This window comes from Corythoichthys intestinalis, chromosome 6 (assembly GCF_030265065.1).
Source record: "Corythoichthys intestinalis isolate RoL2023-P3 chromosome 6, ASM3026506v1, whole genome shotgun sequence".
Classification (NCBI taxonomy): domain Eukaryota; kingdom Metazoa; phylum Chordata; class Actinopteri; order Syngnathiformes; family Syngnathidae; genus Corythoichthys; species Corythoichthys intestinalis.
Window position 1 is genome coordinate 18,750,481 of NC_080400.1, and position 13,862 is coordinate 18,764,342.

The following is a 13,862-nucleotide window of genomic DNA, read 5'->3' on the forward strand; positions in this document are numbered from 1 at the left end:
TGATATCTAGTCATTTTCTGTTGATTTGTGGAAAAAAAAAAAATTCCCATTGAAAATGAATGGGAAAAATTTTGGACGTCCATGGACGTCAATGGTATCAACTTACATAAGCGGCAATGCAATCGGGGACATTTGGGGGACATGTCCTATTGATATCTAGTCATTTTCTGTTGATTTGGGGAAAAAAAAAAAATTCCCATTGAAAATGAATGGGAAAAATTTTGGACGTCCATGGACGTCAATGGTATCAACTTACATAAGCGTCAATGGAATCCAAGTACATTGGCATCAATAGAATGAACAAACATGAAGAAATGCCATTGGAAATTAATGGGAAGTTTGGACGTCCATGGACGTCAATGGCATCACCCTCCATAAGCGGCAATGCAATCGGGGACATTTGGGGGACATGTCCTATTGATATCTAGTCATTTTCTGTTGATTTGGGGAAAAAAAAAAATTCCCATTGAAAATGAATAGGAAAAATTTTGGACGTCCATGGACGTCAATGGTATCAACTTACATAAGCGTCAATGGAATCCAAGTACATTGGCATCAATAGAATGAACAAACATGAAGAAATGCCATTGGAAATGAATGGGAAGTTTGGACGTCCATGGACGTCAATGGCATCACCCTCCATAAGCGGCAATCCAATCGGGGACATTTGGGGGACACGTCCTATTGATATCTAGTCATTTTCTGTTGATTTGGGGAAAAAAAAAAATTTCCCATTGAAAATGAATGGGTAAAATTTTGGACGTCCATGGACGTCAATGGTATCAACTTACATAAGCGTCAATGGAATCCAAGTACATTGGCATCAATAGAATGAACAAACATGAAGAAATGCCATTAGGATTTAATGGGAAGTTTGGACGTCCCTGGATGTCAATGGCATCACCCTCCATAAGCAGCAATGCAATTGGGGACATTTGGGGGACACGTCCTATTGATATCTAGTCATTTTCTGTTGATTTGGGGAAAAAAAAAAATTTCCCATTGAAAATGAATGGGTAAAATTTTGGACGTCCATGGACGTCAATGGCAGCACCCCCCATAAGCGTCAATGGAGTTGGGGACGTTTGGGGTATACGTCCTATTGATATCTGGTCATTTTCTGTTGATTTGGAGAAATGTAGTTTTTTCCCCATTGAAAATGAATGGGAAAAATTTTGGACGTCCATGTAAGTCAATGGCGGCACTCTTCATAAGCGTCAATGGAATTGGGGAAGTTTGGGGGACACGTCCTATTGATATCTGGTCATTTTCTGTTGATTTGGGGTAATTTTGTTTTTTCCCCATTGAAAATGAATGGGAAAAATTTTGGACGTCCATGGCAGTCAATGGCATCGACATCCATATAATCAATTGAATCCAAGTACATTGGCATCAGTAGATTTGACATGCATGGCCGTCAATGGCATCAATGCAATGTAAATTCCATTGGAAATCCCATTGGAAGTGAATGGGACTTTTCCCATTCGAAATGAATGGGATAGTTTTTGGCAAATTTCCGAGGAAGCGTAATTTTTTTCCAAATTCTGTATACAACTTTTATGCCCCTCACCGTCCCGGAATTTTTGATGCCCAAATTATGTGATTTGGTCAAAAATTGTAGGACTAGATACATTTTGAAACTTTTTTATTTTTTCGGAAAATTGCCGTTTACGGGCGAACGGAAAATTTTTCGTGGCGGTTTGAAAAATTCCCATCGTCACGCGAAAAATCCGGTCGTGCCGATACTTCAACGGTGCCGATCGGTGCTACGGTTTGGGCTGTGCGTTGGCTCAAAAAAACGCGGAGAATAAGATGAATAATAATAATAAGAACAATAAAGTTGTACAATAACATTACCTTGTTCTTTCCTTTGGAAAGACCAAGGTAATTATTGACCTATAATAATAATAAAAAAAAGTACAATAAAGTTGTACAACAACATAACCTTGTTCTTTCCTTCAGAAAGACCAAGGTAACTAGAAACTGCAATTTCGGGAGAAATTACACCTTGGTCTTTCCTCTGTGGAGATACAAATCTTAGCCCCACTCAGGTCTATCAATAGAATGGACCATAATGCCAGTCAATGGCACTAAACAAAGTAAAAGCCATTAGAAAAGATTGGGAGAATTGGACGTCCATGGCCGTCAATGGCGGCACCCTTCATAAGCGTCAATGGAATTGGAGAAGTTTGGGGGACACGTCCTATTGATATCTGGTCATTTTTTGTTGATTTGGGGAAAAAAAAAAAATCCCATTGAAAATGAATGGGAAAAATTTTGGACGTCCATTGACGTCAATGGTATCAATTTACATAGGCGTCAATGGAATCCAAGTACATTGGCATCAATAGAATGAACAAACATGAAGAAATGCCATTGGAAATTAATGGGAAGTTTGGACGTCCATGGACGTCAATGGCATCACCCTCCATAAGCAGCAATCCAATCGGGGACATTTGGGGGACACGTCCTATTGATATCTGGTCATTTTTTGTTGATTTGGGGAAAAAAAAAAATTCCCATTGAAAATGAATGGGAAAAATTTTGGACGTCCATGGACGTCAATGGTATCAACTTACATAAGCGTCAATGGATACCAAGTACATTGGCATCAATAGAATGAACAAACATGAAGAAATGCCATTGGAAATGAATGGGAAGTTTGGACGTCCATGGACGTCAATGGCATCACCCTCCATAAGCGGCAATCCAATCGGGGACATTTGGGGGACACGTCCTAATGATATCTAGTCATTTTCTGTTGATTTGGGGGAAAAAAAAATTCCCATTGAAAATGAATGGGAAAAATTTTGGACGTCCATGGACGTCAATGGTATCAATTACATAAGCGTCAAAGGAATCCAAGTACATTGGCATCAATAGAATGAACAAACATGAAGAAATGCCTTTGGAAATGAATGGGAAGTTTGGACGTCCATGAACGTCAATGGCATCACCCTCCATAAGAGGCAATGCAATCGGGGACATTTGGGCGACACGTCCTATTGATATCTAGTCATTTTCTGTTGATTTGGGGAAAAAAAAAAAATCCCATTGAAAATGAATGGGAAAAATTTTGGACGTCCATGGACGTCAATGGTATCAACTTACATAAGCGTCAATGGAATCCAACTACATTGGCATCAATAGAATGAACAAACATGAAGAAATGCTATTGGAAATGAATGGGAAGTTTGGACGTCCATGGACGTCAATGGAATCACCCTCCATCAGCGGCAATGCAATCGGGGACATTTGGGGGACACGTCCTAATGATATCTAGTCATTTTCTGTTGATTTGGGGGAAAAAAAAAAATTCCCATTGAAAATGAATGGGAAAATTTTTGGACGTCCATGGACGTCAATGGTATCAACTTACATAGGCGTCAATGGAATCCAAGTACATTGGCATCAATAGAATGAACAAACATGAAGAAATGCCATTGGAAATGAATGGGAAGTTTGGACGTCCATGAACGTCAATGGCATCACCCTCCATAAGCCAAAATGGAATTGGGAACATTTGGGGGAAACGTCCTATTGATATCTATTCATTTTCTGTTGATTTGGGGAAAAAAAAAAAATTCCCATTGAAAATGAATGGGAAAAATTTTGGACGTCCATGGACGTCAATGGTATCAACTTACATAAGTGTCAATGGAATCCAAGTACATTGGCATCAATAGAATGAACAAACATGAAGAAATGACATTGGAAATGAATGGGAAGTTTGGACGTCTGTGGACGTCAATGGCATCAAAATCCATAAGCGGCAATGCAATTGGGGACATTTGGGGGACACGTCCTAATGATATCCAGTCATTTTTTGTTGATTTGGGGAAAAAAAAAAATTTCCCATTGAAAATGAATGGGAAAAATTTTGGACGTCCATGGACGTCAATGGTATCAACTTACATAAGCGTCAATGGAATCCAAGTACATTGGTATCAATAGAATGAACAAACATGAAGAAATGACATTGGAAATGAATGCGAAGTTTGGACGTCCCTGGACGTCAATGGCATCACCCTCCATAAGCGTAAATGGAATTGGGGACGTTTGGGGTATACGTCCTATTAATATCTGGTCATTTTCTGTTGATTTGGGGAAATTTGGTTTTTTCCCCATTGAAAATGAATGGGAAAATTTTTGGACGTCCATGGACGTCAATGGCAGCACCCCCTATAAGCGTCAATGGAGTTCGGAACGTTTGGGGGAGACGTACTATTGATAACTGGTCATTTTCTGATGATTTGGGGAAATGTAGTTTTTTCCCCATTGAAAATGAATGGGAAAAATTTTGGACGTCCATGGACGTCAATGGCAGCACCCCCCATAAGCGTCAATGGAGTTGGGGACGTTTGGGGTATACGTCCTATTAATATCTGGTCATTTTCTGTTGATTTGGGGAAATTTAGTTTTTTTCCCCATTGAAAATGAATGGGAAAAATTTTGGACGTCCATGGCCGTCAATGGCATCGACATCCATATAGTCAAATGAATCCAAGTACATTGGCATCAATAGATTCGACATGCATGGCCGTCAATGGCATCAATGCAATGTAAAGTCCATTGGAAATACTATTGAAAGTGAATGGGAACTTTTCCCATTGGAAATGAATGGGATAGTTTTTGGCAAATATCTGGAGAACCGTAATTTTTTTCCAAATTCTGTATACAATCTTTATGCCCCCCACCGTCCCGGAATTTTTGATGTCCAAATTATGTGATTTGGTCAAAAATTGTAGGACAAGTAGCGTTTTGAAAAAGTTGTAAAAAATCGGAAAATCGCCGTTTACGGGCGAACGAAAAATTTTTCGGGGTCGTTTGAAAAATTCCCATCGTCGCGCGAAAATTCCGGTCGTGTCGATACTTGAACGGTGCCGATCGGTGGTATGGTTCGGGCTGCGCGGCGCGCCGAAAAAACGCGGAGAAACCATTGCATAATAATAATAATAAAGTTGTAGAATAACATAACCTTGTTCTTTCCTTTGGAAAGACCAAGGTAATAATAATAAAGTTGTAGAATAACATAACCTTGTTCTTTCTTTCAGAAAGACCAAGGTAATAATAATAAAGAAATAAAGAAGTACAATAAAGTTGTACAACAATAATACCTTGTTCTTTCCCTTGGAAAGACCAAGGTAATAAAAAAAAGTACAATAAAGTTGTACAACAACATAACCTTGTTCTTTCCCTTGGAAAGACCAAGGTAATAAAGTTGCACAATAACAATACCTTGTTCTTTCTTTCAGAAAGACCAAGGTAATTAAATAGATAATAACAAAACAACCCTCTCTGGGTTCTTCACAGAAAAAAGCCAGGAAATAAATAACACTATTGAGGGAAAAAAAAAAAAAAAAAAATCAAAATGCCCTCCTGTATTGCTCAGGGGGCCAGACCAAATGTGGAGGCGGGCCGTAGTTAGGGGACCCCTGGTTTACAAAATCACGCTTCATTAATTTTACATTTCTTCATCTCTCTAATATGAAATGTATGGCTAGGTGTAAAAAAAAATCTGTGTAGTGTAGAGCAGTGTTTTTCAACCTGTGTGCCACGCCACACTACTGTGCCGTGAGAGATGGTCAGGTGTGCCGCGTGAAATTATCCAATATCGCATTTTTATTTAAATTTTTTTTACGTCGTCGGGCGGAGTTGCAGTAGGAAGTCAGGAGGAGGTAGAAAGTTGCGGTCGTGTGCAGATGAGCGAGGTATTGCTCTTCAATAACTTCAATAACTGCTCGGATTTCTAGCCATCAGCGACCTTGCTGTCCGCGACAATGTGGACCCTAGCACGTCTACTGTACATCATTTGATTAGACTCGTCAAGAGTCAATATTCACGAAAGTGTCATTTCCATTTTATCCATATGTGACGACTGTCAATCCTCCCCCTGTGTTTTATTCCATCACATTGTCAAATGCAGCAACGTGACTGACGGCTCGAAATCTGAGCAGTTCTTGAACGCGACACGAGCAACTATCCTAAACGTCATCCCCAAATGAAACACCCTTCGCTTCATAACAAGTCGATGGACTATTTTGTTCGCCTTTGTGAAAACAAAGAGAAACAGGCAACGTTTTTGAGAAAAGCTGCAAAAGTAAATGAGAAAGCCCCTAAATCCTTGTTGCTGAACTTGTTGCTAAATCCAAAGTCCCACATTGTGGCAGAGACCTTAATACTACCTGCCTGCAAAGCTATTGTCAGCGAGCTGCTAGGCCCTGATGCGGTTTAAGACATTGCTGAAGTCGCCCTGTTTGATAATTCTGATCTTTTCAAGCTTAACTGCTATAAAAAATAAAAACAGAGACTGAGAGCTGTTGATGAAGATTGCCGCCCAGATATCAGCTTTGGGTTTATCTAAAAAGGCTCAAGTTTCACACTGAGTAAGTATAAATATTTAGAAACTATTTTATAAATAAATATATTATACCAGAGGTTGCGCTAGACTTTTTCGTTGTCTGTCATTTTGACTGACAGGGTAATAAAAATCCGGTCATAATCTATTTTTACCTGTCAGTTAAATTTTTAAAATGATGATAATGACATTGTGGTGACCCTTTGTTTGGCGTAATTCACCTTCCGTACTTGTGTGTCCATTTGGCAGAGCGCGTTCCCGGCTACGACAGTCACGTGACAGAGACACTTAAGGTTCAAACACACCAGCAACGTGAACGTCACGTCAACGATCTCGCCGCGATTACGCACCAGTGACGCTCGGCGTCAATTTCCATAGGACGCGTTTCACGAGCAGCGCGGCTGTGGAGCGGCTCGATCTGTTCACGCGAGGATTGCAAGATCGCTCGAGAATAGCGGGTATTTAAAGGTAATAAAACAACAACACTTTGCCTTTCAGACCCCGCGTATTGGCGAGCTTTCTTTTTGAAAGAAGAAAAAAGAAGTCATGCTAAAGCGAAAAGCAATCCCAATGACAAAGATTTTAACATTTTTTTTCTTATGAACATTTTTCTAAGCTTTATTGATGGTTTTTTCTCAAGTTAAAGCACCACGCAGGAATTAATTTTATTGTGTAGCAGGATTTGTGTATTATTCGTATTAATTGCAGGTGTTTTAGCTCATTTCAGTTTATTATATTTATATAGGAAGTTACGGTTGCATATTATTTTGAAAATCGACCGGATCCACCGTATTTTTACACGAGTGACTTCCGGCCTGCCCGATCCTACCTAGTAGTATTGACGCAGGGGGGCTGCGTCTCGCGTCAAAAAACAAACTGCTGTTTTTTTCGCGTGCGTCGCGTTTAGCGCTTCTGGGACACGTCTAACACGCGGACGCACTGCGACTGGTGTGCATTGGCTGATTGACTTTAACGGCCGCGTTTCGAAGCGTAATCGCGGCGAGATCGTTGACGCGACGTTCACGTTGCTGGTGTGTTTGAGCCTTTAAGAGCCGCGCGCGGTCCCCTCACTATCCACTCGCTCTCGCTATATGATTGGCCGAAGAGTCGAAATGCTCTCCCGTGAACTGCCTGTTTAAAAATGTTCCCGTTGTTACTTCTTGCGTTCGCTTATAAGTGCCCATTTAAAAAGGAAAAGCGATGGATGATACTACACACAGAGCGTATTATTAACAAATGTTAAAGTTGTATAATCATCTAGCGAGAATAAGGAACGTCACTGACAAGCGCAGGCCCCCACGAGTGGATAGTGAGGGGTCTAGGATAGTGCGCCTACAGCTAACAAGACTCTTAACATTGCATACCGCTTCAACATATTCAATAGTATTTAGTTTTCATTCATTTAAAATTAATATTCTGTCCGAACAAGCTTAACAGAGAATCCACACCGTGCCATCACACATCAAGCAGATGACTATGTAACTTTTTCTCCGCAGTGACAAAAACAGCTGACTGTGGCCCCAGTAGTTAGGTAGCCTACCATATGTAGCATATGGAACAATGAAATTAATAGTTCACCTGCTGTGGCCTGAACGTAGTCTCACACTTTCCTCCTGGTGCGCATGGACTTGAATTGCGTGCCCGCTTGTACAGTCCCTGTTTTTTCACCTCTTTTATCAACACCATCGTCGTTTTGGGGCTTTTTGAAGAAACTTCGGACACTCAGTTGCCTTTCCATTTTTCAGAGTAAGGCCAACGACGTCATGCATCAAGAGAGACAATAGCTAATTAATATGCTCACTCGCCACCCTGTGGTCTGGGGTGTGAATTGCAACCGGTCAAAATGACGGATGGACTTCAGTTTTTTCCGTCACCGTTTTAAAAAATCGGTCAACGATGGAAAATATTCGGTTAACGCGACCCCTGTATTATACAGAAAGTAATTTTGGAAGATTTTTGGTTTGTGGTGTGCCACGAGATTTTTTTCCAATGTAAAAACGTGCTGTGACTCAGAAAAGGTTGAAAAGCACTGGTGTAGAGCATGACAATTTGTCAGGACTCCCATCGTGACACAGGATTCACACGGGATAGGATTTTGACCTGGGGCTGCGTTGCGTTCTCAATGATTGGCTCCTCCGCCCCATTTATTTATTTAGGCTATGTTATTTAATCAAAATGACATTTTAGAGCAGAACTAAGACACGGAGAAGTTACATACATCATCAAATTTAAGACCCAGATATGAAAATTCAATAGTTTTTCAAGACTTTTTAAGACCCTGCGGGAACCCTGTTGTGTCTTGAAGTACCACTGTATGTAAAAAAATGGTACTTCTCCTGTTAAGGATCTAATTTGCATAATATCTGTAAAAGCTACAACAGTCAAAATCCTTCTACTAACCTCCTCCTTGGATGGCCTCTGTAAGCAGGCTGTGAAGATGATGTGGTTTGCAGAATCCTCTCTGTTGACACAGTATTTACAAAATTGTTTCAAAATATAGAATTATTCAATGACTTTTAAGTGATAGCGGCTTTCCAGACCTTGTTGCAGTGCTTCTTGAAGAGCTGCATCATGGCTTTAAGCGACGGGAGAGCTTCCTGGTGGGGATAATGAGGCTGTTGGGAGCCATCAAGATTGTTTTTAGGTTATATTTGTTGAAAATGAATATGAATGTCCAGAAAGGGAATCAGTTACTGCTGTTATTGAAGTCAGATCTCGTGTCGCAGGGTGTTGAGCTGGCCTGGAAACACATAACATACCTTACTGTACTGAGCCACATTCAACTGTCTACCGATGTAGCAGCCAATGTTGTACAGTGATTTAATGCAGGGTGTGTAAATGTTAATCTAAAGAAATGATCTGTCAGGTTCTCACGTAGCAGTGTGGCCTCGCTCAGTAAGCACACGCAGCAGGAAGGCACCCTGTTGATTGGGCTCAGCGGTGGACGGGATGACCACGTAGCGACCCGGTGGGAGATGGCCCCGCAGAACCACCTCTCGCCGAGATGAGTAGTAGCTACTGCTCATCACCGGGGGATGTTTGCTCAATTGCTCAGGGGGAAGGTGTGTGCTCTCCTGAGGGGCCTGTAGGTGCCAAAACGACTGTCAGGAAATGTAGTGATACTTAGGAAACAGCTTTAGTAACTGTATATACTAAAATCTAGACTCTGTTTCACTGCTCACAGAGGAAAACAGGATTAGTGTATCTGTGAGGTTAAAATTCTAATGCTGAACTGAAATAAGTAACATGGTTCTGTGGGACAGCTGTTAAAGTGTGAATGTGTGGGCGAGGGTATGAGTGCTCGAGAAGTCTGATTTCATTCTCACAGCATTGAATCAATGACAACGGTTCAACAACTCAGAAGACGTTTCTCTGGTCATGTAAGAAGGCTCCTTCAGTTCGTTTGGAAGGCTCTTTATTTATACCATAAATTAGACCATCAGAGTGAGTGACTGATATTTACAGTATTTAGCAAGATTTAGTGATTTATATTATTACTAATAAAGGCAATTAAAAATGGAGTTCAATGGCTGAAAAATATATGAACAATCACAGTGATAAATGAGAGCACCTGAACAGGAAGTTGTACTCTACACATTGTGGAAATAAGTCTGATGCCCTAATGACTGAGGTATTCGGGCAACTAAAACCAATCATAACTGAGTGAAAACAGATACCATATACCCAATGAGGTACATATTTGTGTAAGAGAGATGACCTTTTATATTATACCCAATGAGGTACAGTGGGGCAAATAAGTATTTAGTCAACCACCAATTGTGCAGTTCTCCTACTTGAAAAGATTAGAGAGACCTGTAATGTCAACATGGGTAAACCTCAACCATTAGAGACGGAATATGGAAAAACAAAAACAGAAAATCACATTGTTTGATTTTTAAAAAATTTATTTCCAAATTAGAGTGGAAAATAAGTATTTTGGTCACCTACAAACAAGCAAGATGTCTTCTTACAAGGTCTAACGAGGCTCCACTCGTTACCTGTATTAATGGCACCTGTTATAACTCATTATTGGTATAAAAGACACCTGTCCACAATCTCAGTCAGTCACACTCCAAACTCCACTATGGCCAAGACCAAAGAGCTGTCGAAGGACACCAGAGACAAAGTTGTAGACCTGCACCAGGCTGGGAAGACTGAATCTGCAATAGGTAAAACGCCCGGTGTAAAGAAATCAACTGTGGGAGCAATTATTAGAGAAGGAAAGACATACAAGACCACTGATAATCTCCCTCAATCTGGGGCTCCATGCAAGATCTCACCCCGTGGCGTCAAAATGATAACAAGAACAGTGAGCAAAAATCCCAGAACCACACGGGGGAACCTAGTGAATGACCTACAGAGAGCTGGGACCACAGTAACAAAGGCTACTATCAGTAACACAATGCACCGCCAGGGACTCAAATCCTGCACTGCCAGACGTGTCCCCCTGCTGAAGTCAGTACATGTCCAGGCCCGTTTGCGGTTTGCTAGAGAGCATTTGGATGATCCAGAAGAGGACTGGGGGAGTGTTGTGGTCAGATGAAACCAAAATAGAACTTTTTGGTAGAAACACAGGTTCACGTGTTTGGAGGAGAAAGAATACTGAATTGCATCCAAAGAACACCATACCCACTGTGGGGGTGGAAACATCATGCTTTGGGGCTGTTTTTCTGCAAAGGAACCAGGACGACTGATCTGTGAAAAAGGAACGAATGAATGGGGCCATGTATCGAGAGATTTTGAGTGAAAATCTCCTTCCATTAGTAAGGGCATTGAAGATGAGACGTGGCTGGGTCTTTCAGCATGACAATGATCCCAAACACACAGCCAGGGCGACAAAGGAGTGGGTTCGTAAGAAGCATTTCAAGGTCCTGGAGTGGCCTAGCCAGTCTCCAGATCTCAACCCCATAGAAAATCTGAGGAGGAAGTTGAAAGTCTGTGTTGCCCAACAACAGCCCCAAAACATCACTGTTCTAGAGGAGATCTGCATGGAGGAATGGGCCAAAATACCAGCAACAGTGTGTGAAAAGCTTGTAAAGAGTTACAGAACAGGTTTTGCCTCCGGTATTGCCAACAAAGGGTACATAACAAAGTATTGAGATGAACTTTTGGTATTCACCAAATACTTATTTTCCACAATGATTTGCAAATAAATTCTTTAAAAATCAAACACTGTGATTTTGTTTTTTTCCCCCACATTCTGTCTCTCATGGTTGAGGTTTACCCATGTTGACAATTCCAGGCCACTTTAATATTTTCAAGTGGGAGAACTTGCACAATTAGTGGTTGACCAAATTCTTATTCGCCTCACTGTACATAGGTGCGTAACATAGATGACCTTTTACATTAGGCAACAAGGTTTCAACATTAATTTGAATGAGGGGCACTTAAATATCGCCTGAACAGGGACTTGAACCCTGGACCCTCAGATTAAAAGTCTGATGCTCTACCGACTGAGCTATCCAGGCCCATAAGCAGTTTTACATAAGAGGAGCACTCGTCGGATACAGTATACCAGCAAGGATGGGTGGAAGAAATTACATTTGATAATAGGCGATGAGGCTTCACAATTAACTTTAAAAAGGAGAACTAAAATATCGCCTAAAACAGTGACTTGAACCCTGGACCCTCAGATTAAAAGTCTGATGCTCTCCCAACTGACATATCCACACTCCTGAGTAATGTAATGGAACACTAAAGCTGGCCGGATACAGTCTAGCAGCAAGGATGCTAGAATGGAAGAAATTACCATTGATATTAGGAGATGAGGCTTCACTATTAACTCTAATAAGGAGAGGAACTTTATTTTATGTCTCAGAAGACGTTTCTTCGATCATGTAGGAAGGCTCCTTCAGTTTTTTTGGAAGGCTAATTATTTATTCATACCATAAATCAACCCATCGGAGTGAGTGACTGATATTTATTTAGCAAAATTTAGAGATTTATAATAAAATAATAAAGGATCCTAAAATTTATCATGAGTGAGCAAAACCAGCTAGCATTTCAGATACCATAAACCCTATGTGTAACATAGCTGCGTAAGAGAAATAACCTTTTATATTAGGCAACGAGGCTTCAATATTAATTTGAATGAGGGGAACTTAAATATCGCCTGAACAGGGACTTGAACCCTGGACCCTCAGATTAAAAGTCTGATGCTCTACCGACTGAGCTATCCAGGCCCATAAGCAGTTTTACATAAGAGGAGCACTCGTCGGATACAGTATACCAGCAAGGATGGGTGGAAGAAATTACATTTGATCGTAGGCGATGAGGCTTCACAATTAACTCTAAAGTGGAGAACTTAAATATCGCCTAAACAGTGACTTAAACCTTGGACCCTCAGGTTAAATGTTTGATGCTTGACCAACAGATATCCCAGCTCCTGAGTAACGTAATGTAACAGTAAGCCATGCCTGATACAGTATAGCAGCAAGGATGGGTGGAAGAAATTATCCTTGATATTAGGCGACGAGGCTAATTTGTCCTTATTAGAGTTAATTAAGGACAAATTAAATATCACCTGAACAGGGACTTGAATCCTGGACCCTCAGAGTAAAAGTCTGATGCTCTAGCGACAGATATTCAGGCTCATGAGCAATATATTGAAAGTTTAAAAATTGTCATGTACATCACATAACCTGTGAGGTACGATTTCTCCGATGTCTGATGAAGGTAAATGCAGGTGGGTGTGTGTGTGTGTGGGCCGGGGGGGGTGCATGAGTACCGGGTATATGTGTAAGGCAATGGACAGGTTGATGCCTCTGCGTCGCTGATATTTCTGCATGAGGGCCAAAATGAAGGCACAGCGTTTGGGATTTTCTTTTGATTCGTGGTCCTGAGAGAGCACCAAGCCAAACTGTGGATTCTGCCAGAAGTAACCTGAAACACATGAGCTCAACAATCGTCTGTGATTGGGATGTGTCCGCCGAAATCTAGAATTGCGATTAAACCAAAGGAACTGAATAACGGTAATTTGAATTAGAAGAAGTTCTGTAATATTCAACAATTCAGTTTCCTGGTAATCCAGCCTGTATTTCTCTTTGAGAATATAGCCAATAAAATATTTGCTATCATGTACGTCATTTTTCCCACTGCGCCGCACACCGCTTTAACCACTGTGTGTCCTTGTTCCCATGTACCTCCTTTGGGAGAACCACCGGCAGAGACGTGTGGCACCCAAGTCCCATGATGCATCGCGCACGACCACGGCTGCACACTAACGTCACTCTGAAGGTCGGCCAGGTGACACACCTCCATGGTTTCGAAGTTCTGACGGAAGTCAGACACCGACATCCTGCACGAGAACACAGACTTTTATTGAATGATTGCCGAAAGCCCTACTTGTTCAAATGGAATGGATGTCTAATTGCCACTAATGGCACTGAAAAAATATCGTTTGCTAAAAAATATACAATATTTATTTTGTGTTTTGGTTATATAAAATTGAGACCAAGGAAATTGGAGTGTTTTCCTCTCATCATCATCATCACGGCTCTTTCTT

General features: G+C 41.0%; 1 protein-coding gene and 2 non-coding genes across 4 annotated transcripts in view; all 3 read right to left on the reverse strand.

Annotated features, from left to right (window-relative positions):
- zgc:85932 (uncharacterized protein LOC405875 homolog) overlaps positions 1-13,862 on the reverse strand; it is a 70,867-nt gene that overhangs the window by 31,131 nt on the left and 25,874 nt on the right. For both annotated transcript variants that reach the window (XM_057839717.1, XM_057839718.1), the window contains 6 exons: positions 13,501-13,655; positions 13,086-13,240; positions 9,233-9,441; positions 9,053-9,098; positions 8,899-8,973; positions 8,759-8,819 (listed from right to left, as the gene is read on the reverse strand). In XM_057839717.1, the coding sequence (XP_057695700.1) occupies positions 8,759-8,819; positions 8,899-8,973; positions 9,053-9,098; positions 9,233-9,441; positions 13,086-13,240; positions 13,501-13,655 (701 nt within the window). The remainder of the gene's footprint in view (positions 1-8,758; positions 8,820-8,898; positions 8,974-9,052; positions 9,099-9,232; positions 9,442-13,085; positions 13,241-13,500; positions 13,656-13,862) is intronic.
- trnak-uuu (transfer RNA lysine (anticodon UUU)) lies at positions 11,754-11,826 on the reverse strand. Its single transcript has one exon. It is a non-coding gene; the product is annotated as a tRNA-Lys (tRNA).
- On the reverse strand, positions 12,468-12,540 carry trnak-uuu (transfer RNA lysine (anticodon UUU)). The gene has a single exon. It is a non-coding gene; the product is annotated as a tRNA-Lys (tRNA).